This window comes from Rutilus rutilus (genome assembly GCF_951802725.1).
Source record: "Rutilus rutilus genome assembly, chromosome: 19".
Classification (NCBI taxonomy): domain Eukaryota; kingdom Metazoa; phylum Chordata; class Actinopteri; order Cypriniformes; family Leuciscidae; genus Rutilus; species Rutilus rutilus.
Genome location: NC_140232.1, coordinates 417,414 through 435,886, shown reverse-complemented (window position 1 = coordinate 435,886; position 18,473 = coordinate 417,414). Strand labels below are relative to the sequence as shown.

The 18,473-nt window shown below is 39.9% G+C and overlaps 2 protein-coding genes across 2 annotated transcripts in view; both read left to right on the top strand.

The window, feature by feature from the left end:
- Positions 1–18,473, top strand: part of plxnd1 (plexin D1) — a 133,549-nt gene that overhangs the window by 97,024 nt on the left and 18,052 nt on the right. The window lies entirely within an intron of this gene.
- Positions 1,018–18,148, top strand: LOC311278432 (uncharacterized protein). The gene is made up of 21 exons (XM_084389259.1): positions 1,018–1,145; positions 1,860–2,022; positions 2,254–2,446; positions 3,106–3,201; positions 3,898–3,993; positions 4,690–4,785; positions 5,482–5,577; positions 6,274–6,369; positions 7,066–7,161; positions 7,857–7,952; positions 8,649–8,744; positions 9,441–9,536; positions 10,233–10,328; positions 11,025–11,120; positions 12,591–12,722; positions 12,878–12,967; positions 13,090–15,283; positions 16,179–16,217; positions 16,812–16,898; positions 17,580–17,666; positions 17,818–18,148. The coding sequence occupies exons 1-21, from the start codon at positions 1,037–1,039 to the stop codon at positions 18,030–18,032; spliced, it is 4,365 nt and encodes a 1,454-aa protein (XP_084245385.1). The 5' UTR covers positions 1,018–1,036; the 3' UTR covers positions 18,033–18,148.

The window sequence follows — 18,473 nt, the reverse complement described above, 5'->3', positions numbered from 1 at the left end:
ATTACACTCCAGTGATCAAGATTTGATTGTCTAATGTTAAAGGAGAAGTTCACTTTCAAAAAAACTTTTGCTGATAATTTACTCACCCCCATGTCATCCAAGATGTCCATGTCTTTCTTTCTTCAGTCGCAAAGAAATTAAGGTTTTTGATGAAAACATTCCAGGATTTCCCCCCATGTAATGGATTCTATTGGGACCCAAACGGTAGAAGGTCGTAATGACAGTTTAAGTGCAGCTTCAAAGGGCTTTAAACGATACCAGACGATGAATAAGGGTCTTATCTAGCGAAACGATCGGTCATTTCCAAAATAAATAAAAAAGTTTAAGTTTTATAAGCACAAATGTTCGCCTTGCTCTGTTCTGTGATGCGCGTTCGTGACGTCACGTAATACGCAATTACGTTGAAAAGGTCACGCTTGAAAAATTTCTGTCCTGAAGAAAATGTTCTTTTTGGCTTTTTAATATTAAAACACCCAGGATACGCACACGAAATGGGCATTTTAAACGATAAACTGACACAAATACATTTGAAAATGTGTATATGGTCCTCCTCCTGCACATTTGTAAACACGTCAAGCGTGACCTTTTCAACGTAATTGCGTATTACGTGACGTCACGAACGCGCATCACAGAACAGAGCAAGGCGAGCGTTTGTGCTTATAAAACTTAAACTTTTTTATTTATTTTGGAAATGACCGATCGTTTCGCTAGATAAGACCCTTATTCATCGTCTGGTATCGTTTAAAGCCCTTTGAAGCTGCACTTAAACTGTCATTTGGACCTTCTACCGTTTGGGTCCCAATAGAATCCATTACATGGGGGGAAATCCTGGAATGTTTTCATCAAAAACCTTAATTTCTTTGCGACTGAAGAAAGAAAGACATGGACATCTTGGATGACATGGGGGTGAGTAAATTATCAGCAAAAGTTTTTTTGAAAGTGAACTTCTCCTTTAAGATAACATAAATAATTTTAAGTGTAAGATTTATGGGGCTATTGGTCTAAAACTGCACTGTTTTTTATTGTAGGATTTCCAATGGCCACACGAAGAAGGAAATCACCAACAAAGGATGCCATAGAACATGCTGTGAAGGCCCTTGACAAGACAGCAGAGTTAGAAGTGCAATACATTAACTCTTTTAAAGGTATGTGCCTTTGTTATGAATTGTTTTTAATAAATTACTGTTCTAGCAGAACCCCTTGCCTATACCCTGGGGTTTAGTTTGGAAAATAAATGGAAATTATAGAAATGGCAGTGTATTTCGTTCTCCCATCCTCACGACTATTGATAATTGTCTTTGAATTGGAGTGATAAAGGAAGCGGCATGACATTAGTTCTGGTCTGGTGGGTGTAACTGGATACAGAAGTACAAACCAAAGCTAAAAAATGATTACTCACCTTTGCTTATTGTAGTTATTATAACCTTTTATCAATGGTGTCATTTCATGTATGTAGGCTACTGATGTGATGAGAAAAAATAGCTCCTGTATATGCAGCTTATAGGGATAGTAAAAAAAATAATAGTTTACTGTTTTTAGACTATTGACCAGCACACATTATATGCAATGCAATATTAATCATGAATAAAAAATGGTATTGAGCACTGAGCAGTATTGAAACTTTGAACTTTCACTGTATATTGCAGTGCAGTGCAAGTAAAATTTTGGATTTGGGTCAAATAAAAAAAAAACTAGAATTATGAAGATGGGCATGTGTTTGTGTGTGTCTTGCACTCTACAAAAATATATGACCCCCCACCCCCCAGTAGACTACTCAAAAAATTTTTTCAAGGTTGGCAGGTCTGTATACTGTAAGTGTAAAGGCTGCAACAGTGTAATGGTATCTGTGTGTGCACTAGGTCGAGGGGTGTTTGCCAAGGCCCCTTTCAGAAAAGGAGACTTTGTGGTGGAGTACAGAGGAGAATTAATCAATTCTGAAGAATCTCAGAGGAGGAGGAGGACATATCACAATAGATGTGGTGTTTTCATGTTTGACTTCTACTGGCAAGAAAAAACATGGTGGTAAGGCTTAGATGGAATTTTTCCTATCAATTGAGTTCATGCCATAAACAAATGTGTGATAAATTATTTATTTTTTTTCTTGTTTTTTTTTGCAACTTTAGCCATCATTTAGCAGCTTGTGTTGTGTATCTGAAGTTTTCTTTTTGAGGACTGATGAAAAAAAAAATTGCAATCATAATGTAATTTTATTAAGCCTAATCTGTACTTTTTTGGTTTGTCACCTTTCCAAAGTGTTGATGCAGCTAGAGAAGATGGCAGCCTCGGGCGACTGGTTAATGATAGCCACAAGCATGCAAACTGCAAAATGAAGAGGGTCATAACAGAGGGCAAACCACACCTCTGCCTATTTGCTTTGAAGGACATTAATGAAGGAGAAGAAATAACATATGACTATGGTGGAACTGATTGGCCTTGGAGGAAACAGGTTTGTCAAAAATGTGTTGCTGTTCCGGTAAAAACTGATTGTGAATATTGGCTTTGTTGTAAAAAAGTCAGAATGGTATATTTATTTTACCCAGATTTAAACCAATACTGGTATTTCTGCCTCAGATTAGTTTTGCCTAGTTCAGGATAACTTGTAAACAATGTTTAAAAGATTGAATCATCAAATCATCATCTAAAAAAACAAATCAATTTAAAACATTTTATAGATATACATTGTGTATATTACACTTACCTCAAGTGTCCTAACACAACCACAGTTCCTTTGTACCTATTATTGAAACTTCTAAAGTCTAAACATTCTACAACATGTGCCATTGAACTTGAGATCAGTTTGCTTTCTCCAAGTCGTACTAGCTGTTGGCTACAGGTGAATTCAGTCCTGCCACACTTCACTGTTACTACTTCCTCAACTGTAATGGGTACAGCTGTCTTATAGCAGGCAACATACATATGACAGAAATCACAGCCAACTTGAACCCATCAAAAGTAACTTGGATTTAGCCTCAGCTACAGGAAACATGTAAACATTGCCACCACATGCGTGTCTCCTGACTCTCACATGCGTTTATGTTGTGTTTGCACTGAAGTAATGCTAAGGCTGACCATCTACTCCATAATAATGTTTAACTCATTCTTCAGGAGGACAAACAATCGGATGCCACTGAGTCTTTTGAGGCTGACATCTTCAGAACAACCGAGCAGACTCCTCAGAGGTCGTCCAGCTTCAAGACACAGGTACTAGTTTCTCTCTTTTACGGTCTTTCACTGGTGCAGACTTTAGGTTGTAACCTTCTACTGTTTAGTTTTGAGGTGTCCTCTTCCTAATTGTTAATTTTTTCATGGAAGTCAATTTTAGATTTGTGTACATCAATGTAAATCCTAAGTCTGATATAAGCTGCTAAGCACACTCTGGTTTTTGTGATTTCATGGGGACCAGTCAATAGGACCAGTGTTTAGCGGTGACCTCTCCCTGTGATACACACACCTGTCAGGTCTCTTGTCTTTGTGGGGTCCACGCTAACTAAAAATTATTGTAGACACTGGACCACATTAATGACTCTTTTCTGTCTATAAGTCTAAACATATACATTCTACAACATGTGCCATTGAACTTGAGATCAGTTTGCTTTCTCCAAGTCGTACTAGCTGTTGGCTACAGGTGAATTCAGTCCTGCCACACTTCACTGTTACTACTTCCTCAACTGTAATGGGTACAGCTGTCTTATAGCAGGCAACATACATATGACAGAAATCACAGCCAACTTGAACCCATCAAAAGTAACTTGGATTTAGCCTCAGCTACAGGAAACATGTAAACATTGCCACCACATGCGTGTCTCCTGACTCTCACATGCGTTTATGTTGTGTTTGCACTGAAGTAATGCTAAGGCTGACCATCTACTCCATAATAATGTTTAACTCATTCTTCAGGAGGACAAACAATCGGATGCCACTGAGTCTTTTGAGGCTGACATCTTCAGAACAACCGAGCAGACTCCTCAGAGGTCGTCCAGCTTCAAGACACAGGTACTAGTTTCTCTCTTTTACGGTCTTTCACTGGTGCAGACTTTAGGTTGTAACCTTCTACTGTTTAGTTTTGAGGTGTCCTCTTCCTAATTGTTAATTTTTTCATGGAAGTCAATTTTAGATTTGTGTACATCAATGTAAATCCTAAGTCTGATATAAGCTGCTAAGCACACTCTGGTTTTTGTGATTTCATGGGGACCAGTCAATAGGACCAGTGTTTAGCGGTGACCTCTCCCTGTGATACACACACCTGTCAGGTCTCTTGTCTTTGTGGGGTCCACGCTAACTAAAAATTATTGTAGACACTGGACCACATTAATGACTCTTTTCTGTCTATAAGTCTAAACATATACATTCTACAACATGTGCCATTGAACTTGAGATCAGTTTGCTTTCTCCAAGTCGTACTAGCTGTTGGCTACAGGTGAATTCAGTCCTGCCACACTTCACTGTTACTACTTCCTCAACTGTAATGGGTACAGCTGTCTTATAGCAGGCAACATACATATGACAGAAATCACAGCCAACTTGAACCCATCAAAAGTAACTTGGATTTAGCCTCAGCTACAGGAAACATGTAAACATTGCCACCACATGCGTGTCTCCTGACTCTCACATGCGTTTATGTTGTGTTTGCACTGAAGTAATGCTAAGGCTGACCATCTACTCCATAATAATGTTTAACTCATTCTTCAGGAGGACAAACAATCGGATGCCACTGAGTCTTTTGAGGCTGACATCTTCAGAACAACCGAGCAGACTCCTCAGAGGTCGTCCAGCTTCAAGACACAGGTACTAGTTTCTCTCTTTTACGGTCTTTCACTGGTGCAGACTTTAGGTTGTAACCTTCTACTGTTTAGTTTTGAGGTGTCCTCTTCCTAATTGTTAATTTTTTCATGGAAGTCAATTTTAGATTTGTGTACATCAATGTAAATCCTAAGTCTGATATAAGCTGCTAAGCACACTCTGGTTTTTGTGATTTCATGGGGACCAGTCAATAGGACCAGTGTTTAGCGGTGACCTCTCCCTGTGATACACACACCTGTCAGGTCTCTTGTCTTTGTGGGGTCCACGCTAACTAAAAATTATTGTAGACACTGGACCACATTAATGACTCTTTTCTGTCTATAAGTCTAAACATATACATTCTACAACATGTGCCATTGAACTTGAGATCAGTTTGCTTTCTCCAAGTCGTACTAGCTGTTGGCTACAGGTGAATTCAGTCCTGCCACACTTCACTGTTACTACTTCCTCAACTGTAATGGGTACAGCTGTCTTATAGCAGGCAACATACATATGACAGAAATCACAGCCAACTTGAACCCATCAAAAGTAACTTGGATTTAGCCTCAGCTACAGGAAACATGTAAACATTGCCACCACATGCGTGTCTCCTGACTCTCACATGCGTTTATGTTGTGTTTGCACTGAAGTAATGCTAAGGCTGACCATCTACTCCATAATAATGTTTAACTCATTCTTCAGGAGGACAAACAATCGGATGCCACTGAGTCTTTTGAGGCTGACATCTTCAGAACAACCGAGCAGACTCCTCAGAGGTCGTCCAGCTTCAAGACACAGGTACTAGTTTCTCTCTTTTACGGTCTTTCACTGGTGCAGACTTTAGGTTGTAACCTTCTACTGTTTAGTTTTGAGGTGTCCTCTTCCTAATTGTTAATTTTTTTATGGAAGTCAATTTTAGATTTGTGTACATCAATGTAAATCCTAAGTCTGATATAAGCTGCTAAGCACACTCTGGTTTTTGTGATTTCATGGGGACCAGTCAATAGGACCAGTGTTTAGCGGTGACCTCTCCCTGTGATACACACACCTGTCAGGTCTCTTGTCTTTGTGGGGTCCACGCTAACTAAAAATTATTGTAGACACTGGACCACATTAATGACTCTTTTCTGTCTATAAGTCTAAACATATACATTCTACAACATGTGCCATTGAACTTGAGATCAGTTTGCTTTCTCCAAGTCGTACTAGCTGTTGGCTACAGGTGAATTCAGTCCTGCCACACTTCACTGTTACTACTTCCTCAACTGTAATGGGTACAGCTGTCTTATAGCAGGCAACATACATATGACAGAAATCACAGCCAACTTGAACCCATCAAAAGTAACTTGGATTTAGCCTCAGCTACAGGAAACATGTAAACATTGCCACCACATGCGTGTCTCCTGACTCTCACATGCGTTTATGTTGTGTTTGCACTGAAGTAATGCTAAGGCTGACCATCTACTCCATAATAATGTTTAACTCATTCTTCAGGAGGACAAACAATCGGATGCCACTGAGTCTTTTGAGGCTGACATCTTCAGAACAACCGAGCAGACTCCTCAGAGGTCGTCCAGCTTCAAGACACAGGTACTAGTTTCTCTCTTTTACGGTCTTTCACTGGTGCAGACTTTAGGTTGTAACCTTCTACTGTTTAGTTTTGAGGTGTCCTCTTCCTAATTGTTAATTTTTTTATGGAAGTCAATTTTAGATTTGTGTACATCAATGTAAATCCTAAGTCTGATATAAGCTGCTAAGCACACTCTGGTTTTTGTGATTTCATGGGGACCAGTCAATAGGACCAGTGTTTAGCGGTGACCTCTCCCTGTGATACACACACCTGTCAGGTCTCTTGTCTTTGTGGGGTCCACGCTAACTAAAAATTATTGTAGACACTGGACCACATTAATGACTCTTTTCTGTCTATAAGTCTAAACATATACATTCTACAACATGTGCCATTGAACTTGAGATCAGTTTGCTTTCTCCAAGTCGTACTAGCTGTTGGCTACAGGTGAATTCAGTCCTGCCACACTTCACTGTTACTACTTCCTCAACTGTAATGGGTACAGCTGTCTTATAGCAGGCAACATATATATGACAGAAATCACAGCCAACTTGAACCCATCAAAAGTAACTTGGATTTAGCCTCAGCTACAGGAAACATGTAAACATTGCCACCACATGCGTGTCTCCTGTCTCTCACATGCGTTTATGTTGTGTTTGCACTGAAGTAATGCTAAGGCTGACCATCTACTCCATAATAATGTTTAACTCATTCTTCAGGAGGACAAACAATCGGATGCCACTGAGTCTTTTGAGGCTGACATCTTCAGAACAACCGAGCAGACTCCTCAGAGGTCGTCCAGCTTCAAGACACAGGTACTAGTTTCTCTCTTTTACGGTCTTTCACTGGTGCAGACTTTAGGTTGTAACCTTCTACTGTTTAGTTTTGAGGTGTCCTCTTCCTAATTGTTAATTTTTTTATGGAAGTCAATTTTAGATTTGTGTACATCAATGTAAATCCTAAGTCTGATATAAGCTGCTAAGCACACTCTGTTTTTGTGATTTCATGGGGACCAGTCAATAGGACCAGTGTTTAGCGGTGACCTCTCCCTGTGATACACACACCTGTCAGGTCTCTTGTCTTTGTGGGGTCCACGCTAACTAAAAATTATTGTAGACACTGGACCACATTAATGACTCTTTTCTGTCTATAAGTCTAAACATATACATTCTACAACATGTGCCATTGAACTTGAGATCAGTTTGCTTTCTCCAAGTCGTACTAGCTGTTGGCTACAGGTGAATTCAGTCCTGCCACACTTCACTGTTACTACTTCCTCAACTGTAATGGGTACAGCTGTCTTATAGCAGGCAACATATATATGACAGAAATCACAGCCAACTTGAACCCATCAAAAGTAACTTGGATTTAGCCTCAGCTACAGGAAACATGTAAACATTGCCACCACATGCGTGTCTCCTGTCTCTCACATGCGTTTATGTTGTGTTTGCACTGAAGTAATGCTAAGGCTGACCATCTACTCCATAATAATGTTTAACTCATTCTTCAGGAGGACAAACAATCGGATGCCACTGAGTCTTTTGAGGCTGACATCTTCAGAACAACCGAGCAGACTCCTCAGAGGTCGTCCAGCTTCAAGACACAGGTACTAGTTTCTCTCTTTTACGGTCTTTCACTGGTGCAGACTTTAGGTTGTAACCTTCTACTGTTTAGTTTTGAGGTGTCCTCTTCCTAATTGTTAATTTTTTCATGGAAGTCAATTTTAGATTTGTGTACATCAATGTAAATCCTAAGTCTGATATAAGCTGCTAAGCACACTCTGGTTTTTGTGATTTCATGGGGACCAGTCAATAGGACCAGTGTTTAGCGGTGACCTCTCCCTGTGATACACACACCTGTCAGGTCTCTTGTCTTTGTGGGGTCCACGCTAACTAAAAATTATTGTAGACACTGGACCACATTAATGACTCTTTTCTGTCTATAAGTCTAAACATATACATTCTACAACATGTGCCATTGAACTTGAGATCAGTTTGCTTTCTCCAAGTCGTACTAGCTGTTGGCTACAGGTGAATTCAGTCCTGCCACACTTCACTGTTACTACTTCCTCAACTGTAATGGGTACAGCTGTCTTATAGCAGGCAACATACATATGACAGAAATCACAGCCAACTTGAACCCATCAAAAGTAACTTGGATTTAGCCTCAGCTACAGGAAACATGTAAACATTGCCACCACATGCGTGTCTCCTGACTCTCACATGCGTTTATGTTGTGTTTGCACTGAAGTAATGCTAAGGCTGACCATCTACTCCATAATAATGTTTAACTCATTCTTCAGGAGGACAAACAATCGGATGCCACTGAGTCTTTTGAGGCTGACATCTTCAGAACAACCGAGCAGACTCCTCAGAGGTCGTCCAGCTTCAAGACACAGGTACTAGTTTCTCTCTTTTACGGTCTTTCACTGGTGCAGACTTTAGGTTGTAACCTTCTACTGTTTAGTTTTGAGGTGTCCTCTTCCTAATTGTTAATTTTTTCATGGAAGTCAATTTTAGATTTGTGTACATCAATGTAAATCCTAAGTCTGATATAAGCTGCTAAGCACACTCTGGTTTTTGTGATTTCATGGGGACCAGTCAATAGGACCAGTGTTTAGCGGTGACCTCTCCCTGTGATACACACACCTGTCAGGTCTCTTGTCTTTGTGGGGTCCACGCTAACTAAAAATTATTGTAGACACTGGACCACATTAATGACTCTTTTCTGTCTATAAGTCTAAACATATACATTCTACAACATGTGCCATTGAACTTGAGATCAGTTTGCTTTCTCCAAGTCGTACTAGCTGTTGGCTACAGGTGAATTCAGTCCTGCCACACTTCACTGTTACTACTTCCTCAACTGTAATGGGTACAGCTGTCTTATAGCAGGCAACATATATATGACAGAAATCACAGCCAACTTGAACCCATCAAAAGTAACTTGGATTTAGCCTCAGCTACAGGAAACATGTAAACATTGCCACCACATGCGTGTCTCCTGACTCTCACATGCGTTTATGTTGTGTTTGCACTGAAGTAATGCTAAGGCTGACCATCTACTCCATAATAATGTTTAACTCATTCTTCAGGAGGACAAACAATCGGATGCCACTGAGTCTTTTGAGGCTGACATCTTCAGAACAACCGAGCAGACTCCTCAGAGGTCGTCCAGCTTCAAGACACAGGTACTAGTTTCTCTCTTTTACGGTCTTTCACTGGTGCAGACTTTAGGTTGTAACCTTCTACTGTTTAGTTTTGAGGTGTCCTCTTCCTAATTGTTAATTTTTTCATGGAAGTCAATTTTAGATTTGTGTACATCAATGTAAATCCTAAGTCTGATATAAGCTGCTAAGCACACTCTGGTTTTTGTGATTTCATGGGGACCAGTCAATAGGACCAGTGTTTAGCGGTGACCTCTCCCTGTGATACACACACCTGTCAGGTCTCTTGTCTTTGTGGGGTCCACGCTAACTAAAAATTATTGTAGACACTGGACCACATTAATGACTCTTTTCTGTCTATAAGTCTAAACATATACATTCTACAACATGTGCCATTGAACTTGAGATCAGTTTGCTTTCTCCAAGTCGTACTAGCTGTTGGCTACAGGTGAATTCAGTCCTGCCGCACTTCACTGTTACTACTTCCTCAACTGTAATGGGTACAGCTGTCTTATAGCAGGCAACATATATATGACAGAAATCACAGCCAACTTGAACCCATCAAAAGTAACTTGGATTTAGCCTCAGCTACAGGAAACATGTAAACATTGCCACCACATGCGTGTCTCCTGACTCTCACATGCGTTTATGTTGTGTTTGCACTGAAGTAATGCTAAGGCTGACCATCTACTCCATAATAATGTTTAACTCATTCTTCAGGAGGACAAACAATCGGATGCCACTGAGTCTTTTGAGGCTGACATCTTCAGAACAACCGAGCAGACTCCTCAGAGGTCGTCCAGCTTCAAGACACAGGTACTAGTTTCTCTCTTTTACGGTCTTTCACTGGTGCAGACTTTAGGTTGTAACCTTCTACTGTTTAGTTTTGAGGTGTCCTCTTCCTAATTGTTAATTTTTTCATGGAAGTCAATTTTAGATTTGTGTACATCAATGTAAATCCTAAGTCTGATATAAGCTGCTAAGCACACTCTGGTTTTTGTGATTTCATGGGGACCAGTCAATAGGACCAGTGTTTAGCGGTGACCTCTCCCTGTGATACACACACCTGTCAGGTCTCTTGTCTTTGTGGGGTCCACGCTAACTAAAAATTATTGTAGACACTGGACCACATTAATGACTCTTTTCTGTCTATAAGTCTAAACATATACATTCTACAACATGTGCCATTGAACTTGAGATCAGTTTGCTTTCTCCAAGTCGTACTAGCTGTTGGCTACAGGTGAATTCAGTCCTGCCACACTTCACTGTTACTACTTCCTCAACTGTAATGGGTACAGCTGTCTTATAGCAGGCAACATACATATGACAGAAATCACAGCCAACTTGAACCCATCAAAAGTAACTTGGATTTAGCCTCAGCTACAGGAAACATGTAAACATTGCCACCACATGCGTGTCTCCTGACTCTCACATGCGTTTATGTTGTGTTTGCACTGAAGTAATGCTAAGGCTGACCATCTACTCCATAATAATGTTTAACTCATTCTTCAGGAGGACAAACAATCGGATGCCACTGAGTCTTTTGAGGCTGACATCTTCAGAACAACCGAGCAGACTCCTCAGAGGTCGTCCAGCTTCAAGACACAGGTACTAGTTTCTCTCTTTTACGGTCTTTCACTGGTGCAGACTTTAGTAATACCATTCCAACAAAAATTCTTCAAAGCTGTCGCTGTTAATATCCCAGTGCTAGCCAAATAAACATCACTAGCAAGTTCTTTTCCTAGTTTTATGACGCAAGCTCAAAGGGACATAATGAAATCACTTATGCTATTACATTCTATTTGGCCAAAGATATGCCCATTTACACAGTAGAAAGAGAAGGCTTCAGGAAGCTTCTGAATGCACTGGACAAACGATATGAAATCCCATCATGCACCTACTTTTCACAGATAGCTGTCCTGCAGTTATATTTTTGTCTTTTTTGAACAACATCTGTGCTTTTGTCAGTGGTCCCGTTTAAACGTCTGTTAAAAGCAGGCTGTCATTTCACCAGCTACAGCTATGTATTTAATAGATATAACAGCAGAAGAATGATAAATGCCCAGGAAGTTCTGTCAGTGACATGAGTGAAGGAGAATTGGATGAGAGAGATATTACGGCAGGCATGGGTGCGTAATTCTGTGTGTGTGTGAAAGAAAAAGAGAGAGCGCTCGTTTTATTTATTCTCATAACAAGGCAAACTAAGTGATTATTACCAAAACTTTGTTATGGCAAGGCTAGCAGACCCAAGTGCAGGACTAAGAATGGGATTAGTTACAAAAGAGGAATATTTATTGCAGAGTTAAAAGGATCTAATATTGTGTGGGTGAAGAGTGAGGCAGAGTGAAAATAGATGCATGCCGACCCGAGTTGGTGGCTGCTGTTCAGAGCAGGGATAACCGTAGCTGAGAGTCCAGAGTGAGAGAGTCTGATCCAGTAGATCCAGAGCAGAATCCGGGAATAGTTTAGCTGGGCGGGAGTCCAGGCGGAGAGCAGACGGGATTCTTAACACTTAACTAAACAATGCGTTATTATGCATAATTCACTTTTAACTTTTATTATAGCAAGTAAATGCTCTTCCTCTACAATCGGCCTAATATAATTATTTAAATGTGTTCATTATATTGTTGAAGCCTACAGTTTAGCCTATTGATTAATGTTAAAATGTAGGCTATATGACTGTTTTGATCTGTAATGAAATTAAGCATTTAACATAGCTGAGGACTTCATTTTGTTTTCCCTTTGATGTGAACTGGAGCGTTACGTTCACTGCTGTGAGCGGAAGTCAGGCGCGTGGAAAAAAAAACCTCCAATATTTGAATCTTAATTTGAAAATCAAATGTTTACCCAACAATGAAATATTCAGGTTCAGCCCTAGTCGTTTACACTTCTAAAAGTGCAGTGTTGTCCTTGCTATATATTTAAACCATTTTAATGCCACATGCCTGTTTTATTGAAAAATATGAAGATTAAGTGTGGTTTTCCAATGTTTTTGAAATACCATTTGATGTACATAGGTATACATTTATGTATGTGTGTTGTCATTCATATCTTATGTCTTTCTTTGATGTTCTATAGTGCTCACACGATCCAGAACCCTTACCTTCAATGAACAAAGTTGGAATGAATCCTTCCCTGGTAGACTACACAGATTCTGATGAATCTCAGAGTCCAAGCACAAATCATGACCAGTTTAATTCAAGCTGCCAGGTATTGTTTTTTTGAGCATTTGCATGTATTTGTACAGGAATGGGTACCGAAATATAGTATCAATAAGCTCAGACATTATTGGTTCTGCTTTCAGTACCTATTTTTCCCTTGTCCTTGGGTTTAAATGTTAATTACATATCTTTTCAACACTCTAGACATGGTGTCCGACTTCTGAGTTCGAACTAAGCCTCACCCACCAGGACAGAGATTATATTCCAAGGCTGAGGAGGACCAAAAGCATACAGGTAAGCAACTCAAAATGTAGAAGATGGATGTACATACTTAACATACTTAGCATCTTGTACGTAACAGAAAAGTAATGTTTAATCAGTGTGCTGACTTTGACTTCACTTTTTCTTTTCTGAAGATGAACAGAAAGGTTGAGTTTGCTTCAGATGAGCTTTTTGACCTCAGCTCAGGCAGCAGTGGAGAGGAATATATTCCTCAGAGTAGTGAGGATTCATCTGAAGGTACAGACACAAGCGAAGTCATTCAAGGTACAGACACAAGCGAAGTCATTCAACCAGTCAATCATAAAGAGAGCAAGCTTAGATTTCCAATCCTAGGGAAGTATGCTGACATCCGAGAACTGCACGATGCGCCTTCAAAGCAAATCCTTAACAGAGGACGCTCACCTTCAAGAAAAGCGGGCAAATCTGGTATGAGACGTAAAAGGCGATGTTCAAGCAGTTCAAGACGTGCATCCTACCCTACAACACAAGCAAGTAGTGGTCACTCAACAAAACGGAGTGGAGGGGGAGACCCTGAATCTGTATTACAGAATACAACACCTGATCTGGAGAAAGATCTTCCTGACAGTGCCTCTTCCCTCCATACAGAAGAAGTAGCTGATGGTTCACTTTCCATATCTGCTGTCTGTAAAAAGGAGGATGGGTCAAGAATGTACAACAAAAAGCAATACTGTTTGTACTGTAGGGAGGGATTCGTAAAAATGGCAAGGCATTTGGAGCGTGCTCATAAAGATAATCCAGAGGTTGCACAGGCTCTGTCCTTTCCAAAAGGCTCCAAAGAAAGACGAATGCATATGGAATATTTGAGAAACAGGGGCAACTTTGCACACAATGTGGATGTATTAAATGCTGGTGTTGGAAATCTTGTTCCTCGCAAGCAACCAAGGAAGGATTGTCAAGCACAGAATTTCCTGCATTGTATACATTGTCATGGTTTCTTCACAAAGAACGTTCTTTGGCGGCACATGATGACCTGCAAGTTCAAGCCGAGTGTTCGACAAAAACCTGGCAAAACTCGTGTCCAGGCCCTCTGCGCATTTGCTGTACCTCCACCACCTGGTGTCAAGGTGGAATTTTGGAAGCTGCTAAACAACATGGTTCAAGATGAAGTTTATTCTGTACTGAAATCGGATGTCTGTATCATGGAGTATGGTGAGCATTTGTATAACAGGCTTGGATATGATGTTGGCAAACATGAATACATCCGTCAGAAAATGAGAGAGCTAGGAAGGCTTCTGATATGCTCAAGAAAAACCACTTCCTTGAAGACCATTAAAGATCACATCAAACCTGCCAATTTTATGCAAGTTGTGGAATCAGTAAAACACCTAGCAGGCTATGACAGTAAAACCCATGCATACAGGTGCCCAAGTCTAGCTCTCAAAATTGGACACAACTTGACAAAGATTTCAATGCTTCTTGAAAGCCGTGCAAATCTACAGAACGACTACAGTGCTGCAAAAGATGCTCGTACATTCCGCAGAGTGTATGAAACCAGATGGAATGAACTGATATCAGCTGCATCACTGAGAACACTTCAGGAGTCTAAGTGGAATACTCCTCTGTTGCTTCCATTCACAAAAGATGTCCAGACTCTCCATTCGTATTTGGATGTGCAACAACAAGATCTTCACAGTAAACTGTCCACAGAGGCATCCCCCCAGACGTGGGCAAAACTGGCAAAGGTCATTTTGGCACAAGTCATTTTGTTCAATCGACGAAGAGCTGGGGAGGTGTCAAAAATGACCCTTTCTGCATATGTATGTCAAAATCCATCAGACCCACATGAAGATGTGAATGAAGCCCTCTCAGATCTAGAGAAGAAACTCTGTCAGCATTTCAGCAGGATTGAGATAAGAGGAAAAAGGGGAAGAAAAGTTCCTGTGCTTTTGACCCCAGTGATGAAGCAAGGACTGGATCTGCTTGTCGGCACACGGCAGGAATGTGAGGTTCCTCAGGAGAACGTATACCTATTTGCAAGACCATCCGCTTTGACCTGTTACCGTGGGTCTGATTGCCTTCGACACTTTGCCAAGGTCTGTGGTGCAAAAAGTCCTGAAAGTCTCACTTCTACAAAACTACGCAAACAAACAGGAACACTGTCTCAAGTTCTCAACCTCAGTAATACAGAGCTGGATCAGTTAGCGGATTTTCTTGGCCATGACATTAGAGTGCACCGGCAGTTCTATAGACTTCCTGAAGGCACCCTCCAACTTGCAAAAATTAGCAAAGTCCTCATGGCTCTGGATCAGGGACGCCTGGCAGAATTCAAGGGCAAGACACTGGATGACATTAACATTGATCCCGAAGGTACTTATTATTAGGACTGTCAATTAATTAAAATATTTATTGTCCATAATTCACTCACGATTATTTGCAGATTAATAGTGCATTTTTTTATCTGTTCTAAATAAACCTTAAAGGGATATTTTTCAGCATGACATGTTTTTATGTTTCTGCTTGTCAAGTTGCTAGCAGCTGGTTTTAGAACAAAGATGTGACCTGTTTCAACTGCAATTCAGCTTGTCAAAAGAGTCACAAAGTTATCTTGCACACGAACTCTGTTTCTGATTCTATACAAAAAGCCACGGTCAGAACAGATGCATGAAGAGTCGTTGCTATGGAACGCTGTCTGGTACTGTTGCAGCAGTGTAGGTTTTAGAAAGTTGCAGACCGGTACGTTGCCTGGAGTTGCAAGTCACGAATCTTTGGTGTGAACTGGCCCATTTCTGCTCAAGGAGATTTGTTTCTGCTCGCCATACACAGCGGTACTGCTGCACCTCTTCGACGGTCATAATTACTGAACGCGCATGCATTAATCATGTGTGGGGCCGCAGCTAAAATAATTTTAGTAATCAAGTATTCTATAGATTATTACATCGATTTGAGTAATCGTATAAGAAATACTTTTGCTTGGCAGCAACACAAACTCACCGCCCAACCAGGCGGAGAACAATAACAATAAACGTACATGTATACAAAAAAATTGTGCCTTTAAAAGAAATTTGCGTTAATTCGTTATCACGTTAACTTTGAATACCCTACTTATTTAATTTTTCTTGTCAGATTTCAACATGAACACTTAATGTCTCATACATGTTTTTCTTTGCCGTAATTGGGAGCGTGTCAGGATTGAATGAATTACATTGTGCTTTCACTAACAGTCATTCTTTTCCCTCCTACCTCCCCCCCCAACCCCCCACAGAAAATGTGCTCATGGACAGCGAACATGAGTCAGAGTCAGGTATGTATTTTACATATGATCCTAAATCTGACCATGTTTATGTGTTAATGGATAACCACAAATGTCGATTTACTATATGGATGTCCCAAACCAGGCTTTTTTTCTCTTAAATATTATCTGCTAATGTCTAGTCCAATCTGATACTTTTACCTAAATATTGATTAAATATGTATCTGAAACAATGGGAAATAACAGCTATAGAATACTGACTCTGACACACCTTTTTTCTAGCTACTTGATCCAAATACTTAAGGTCCTTGTTCAAAAATCTTAATTTGATAAACTGTAATTACTGATGTAATATGAATGATTAACTTGGAGAATGTCATTCACCCAAATTGTGAATGTGAATTTTTCACATACATTTTCTCACTTTTGCATCACTAGCAGACTGTTGGATAAAACAGTTCAGTCAACAAACACAGTACAGTTATGAAAGTGTCAGAGTTTGAAATCTCCATTAAAAAAATGCCCAGATTGGCCTTGATACCGATTATATATTTAGGATCCGCTTGGGCCATCTCTAATATACTGTTGTATGACTAATACGTCTTAATTGTTATTTTCTGCATTTTGTGTTTTTCTGGTTTTCAGAGAGTCAGGTTACAACTACTCAGAGGGAAGAGAATGACACAGCAGTGCCAGATGTCAGTCATAGCAAGTCCCAAAAGAGGGATAAAGGTTAACTTTTTAGATCTCAATTATTTACATTTTGATCAATATGCCCTTTGTCTGATTCATATCAAACTTTGTTACTGTATTGTCTTTAAAGATTGACAGCTGTAGATATCGCCTCTGTCACACCTTATTTTGTTCTAGCTACTTGATCCAAATACTTAAGGTCCTTGTTCAAAATTTTTAATTTGATAAACTGTAATTACTGATATAATATGAATGATTAACTTGGAGAATGTCATTACTGAAATATACATGTTCAGCTACAATGAGGACATCTCACACCTTGTTGGAACTACAGAAACACTCAGATGGTACAGTTGTCTTAGAGTGGAGCTTCCTCACAGAGTGTCACTCACTGGTGCGCCCATATTGTGAATGTGAATTTTTCACATACATTTTTTCACTTTCATATGCAGACAAATGTTGTACTGTACAGCGTGGCTGTTGTAAAGAAGAATAGTGTTGCATCACTAGCAGACTGTAGTGGACAAAAGGAGTTCAGTCAACAAACACAGTACAGTTATGAAAGTGTCAGAGTTTGAATGCTCTATTAAAAAATGCCCAGATTGGCCTTGATACCGATTATATATTTAGGATCCGCTTGGGCCATCTTTTAATTTACTGTTGTATGACTAATACGTCTGAATTGTTATTTTCTGCATTTTGTGTTTTTCTGGTTTTCAGAGAGTCAGGTTACAACTACTCAGAGGGAAGAGAATGACACAGCAGTGCCAGATGTCAGTCATAGCAAGTCCCAAAAGAGGGATAAAGGTTAACTTTTTAGATCTCAATTATTTACATTTTGATCAATATGCCCTTTGTCTGTTTCATGTCAAACTTTGTTACTGTATCTTAAAGATTGACTGCTAAAAACTGTAATGTTTATGTGCCACATTCTTTTTGTTATAACCAACCTGTACAGGTCGTCAGCCTTTCAAGAGAAAGATGTGGGAGAAAGAGGAGATCCTTGCTGTTGAGAAGCACATGATGTCCTTCATCACTTCATGCCGTGTTCCGGGAAAAAGTGACTGTGATAAGTGCCTTGAACTGGAGAAAGTAGCACTTAAAAACAGAAATTGGCTGGCCATTAAGTTCTACATTAAGAATCGAATCACAGCTCTCAAGAACAAAGTTTAAAATGTTTAAACTTGTTATCCTTGTTATGTCACGTTTAAATTATAACGTGTTGTTCATTTAAGACGTTGTTGAACTTTGGAATTAGTTAGATGGGTCTTACCCAGCACTAAGAAATGTTAAAGGGTTAGTTCACCCAAAAATGAAAACTCTGTCAGTAATTACTCACCCTCATGTTGTTCCAACCCCGTAAGACCTTCGTTCATCTTCAGAACACAAATGAAGATATTTTTGATTAAATCTGAAAGCTGTCTCACTCCTCCGTAGGCTTCTAAGGGATTGAAACTTGCCAACCCAGAAAAGTTATTAAAGACATCGTTAGTATAGTCCAAGTGACTACAGTGGCTTAATCCTAAGTTTGTAAAGCGACAAGAATACTTTTTGTGTGCAAAAAACCCCAGACTTTATTCCACTATTCATTTCCTTCTCTCTGGGCCTCGAGTG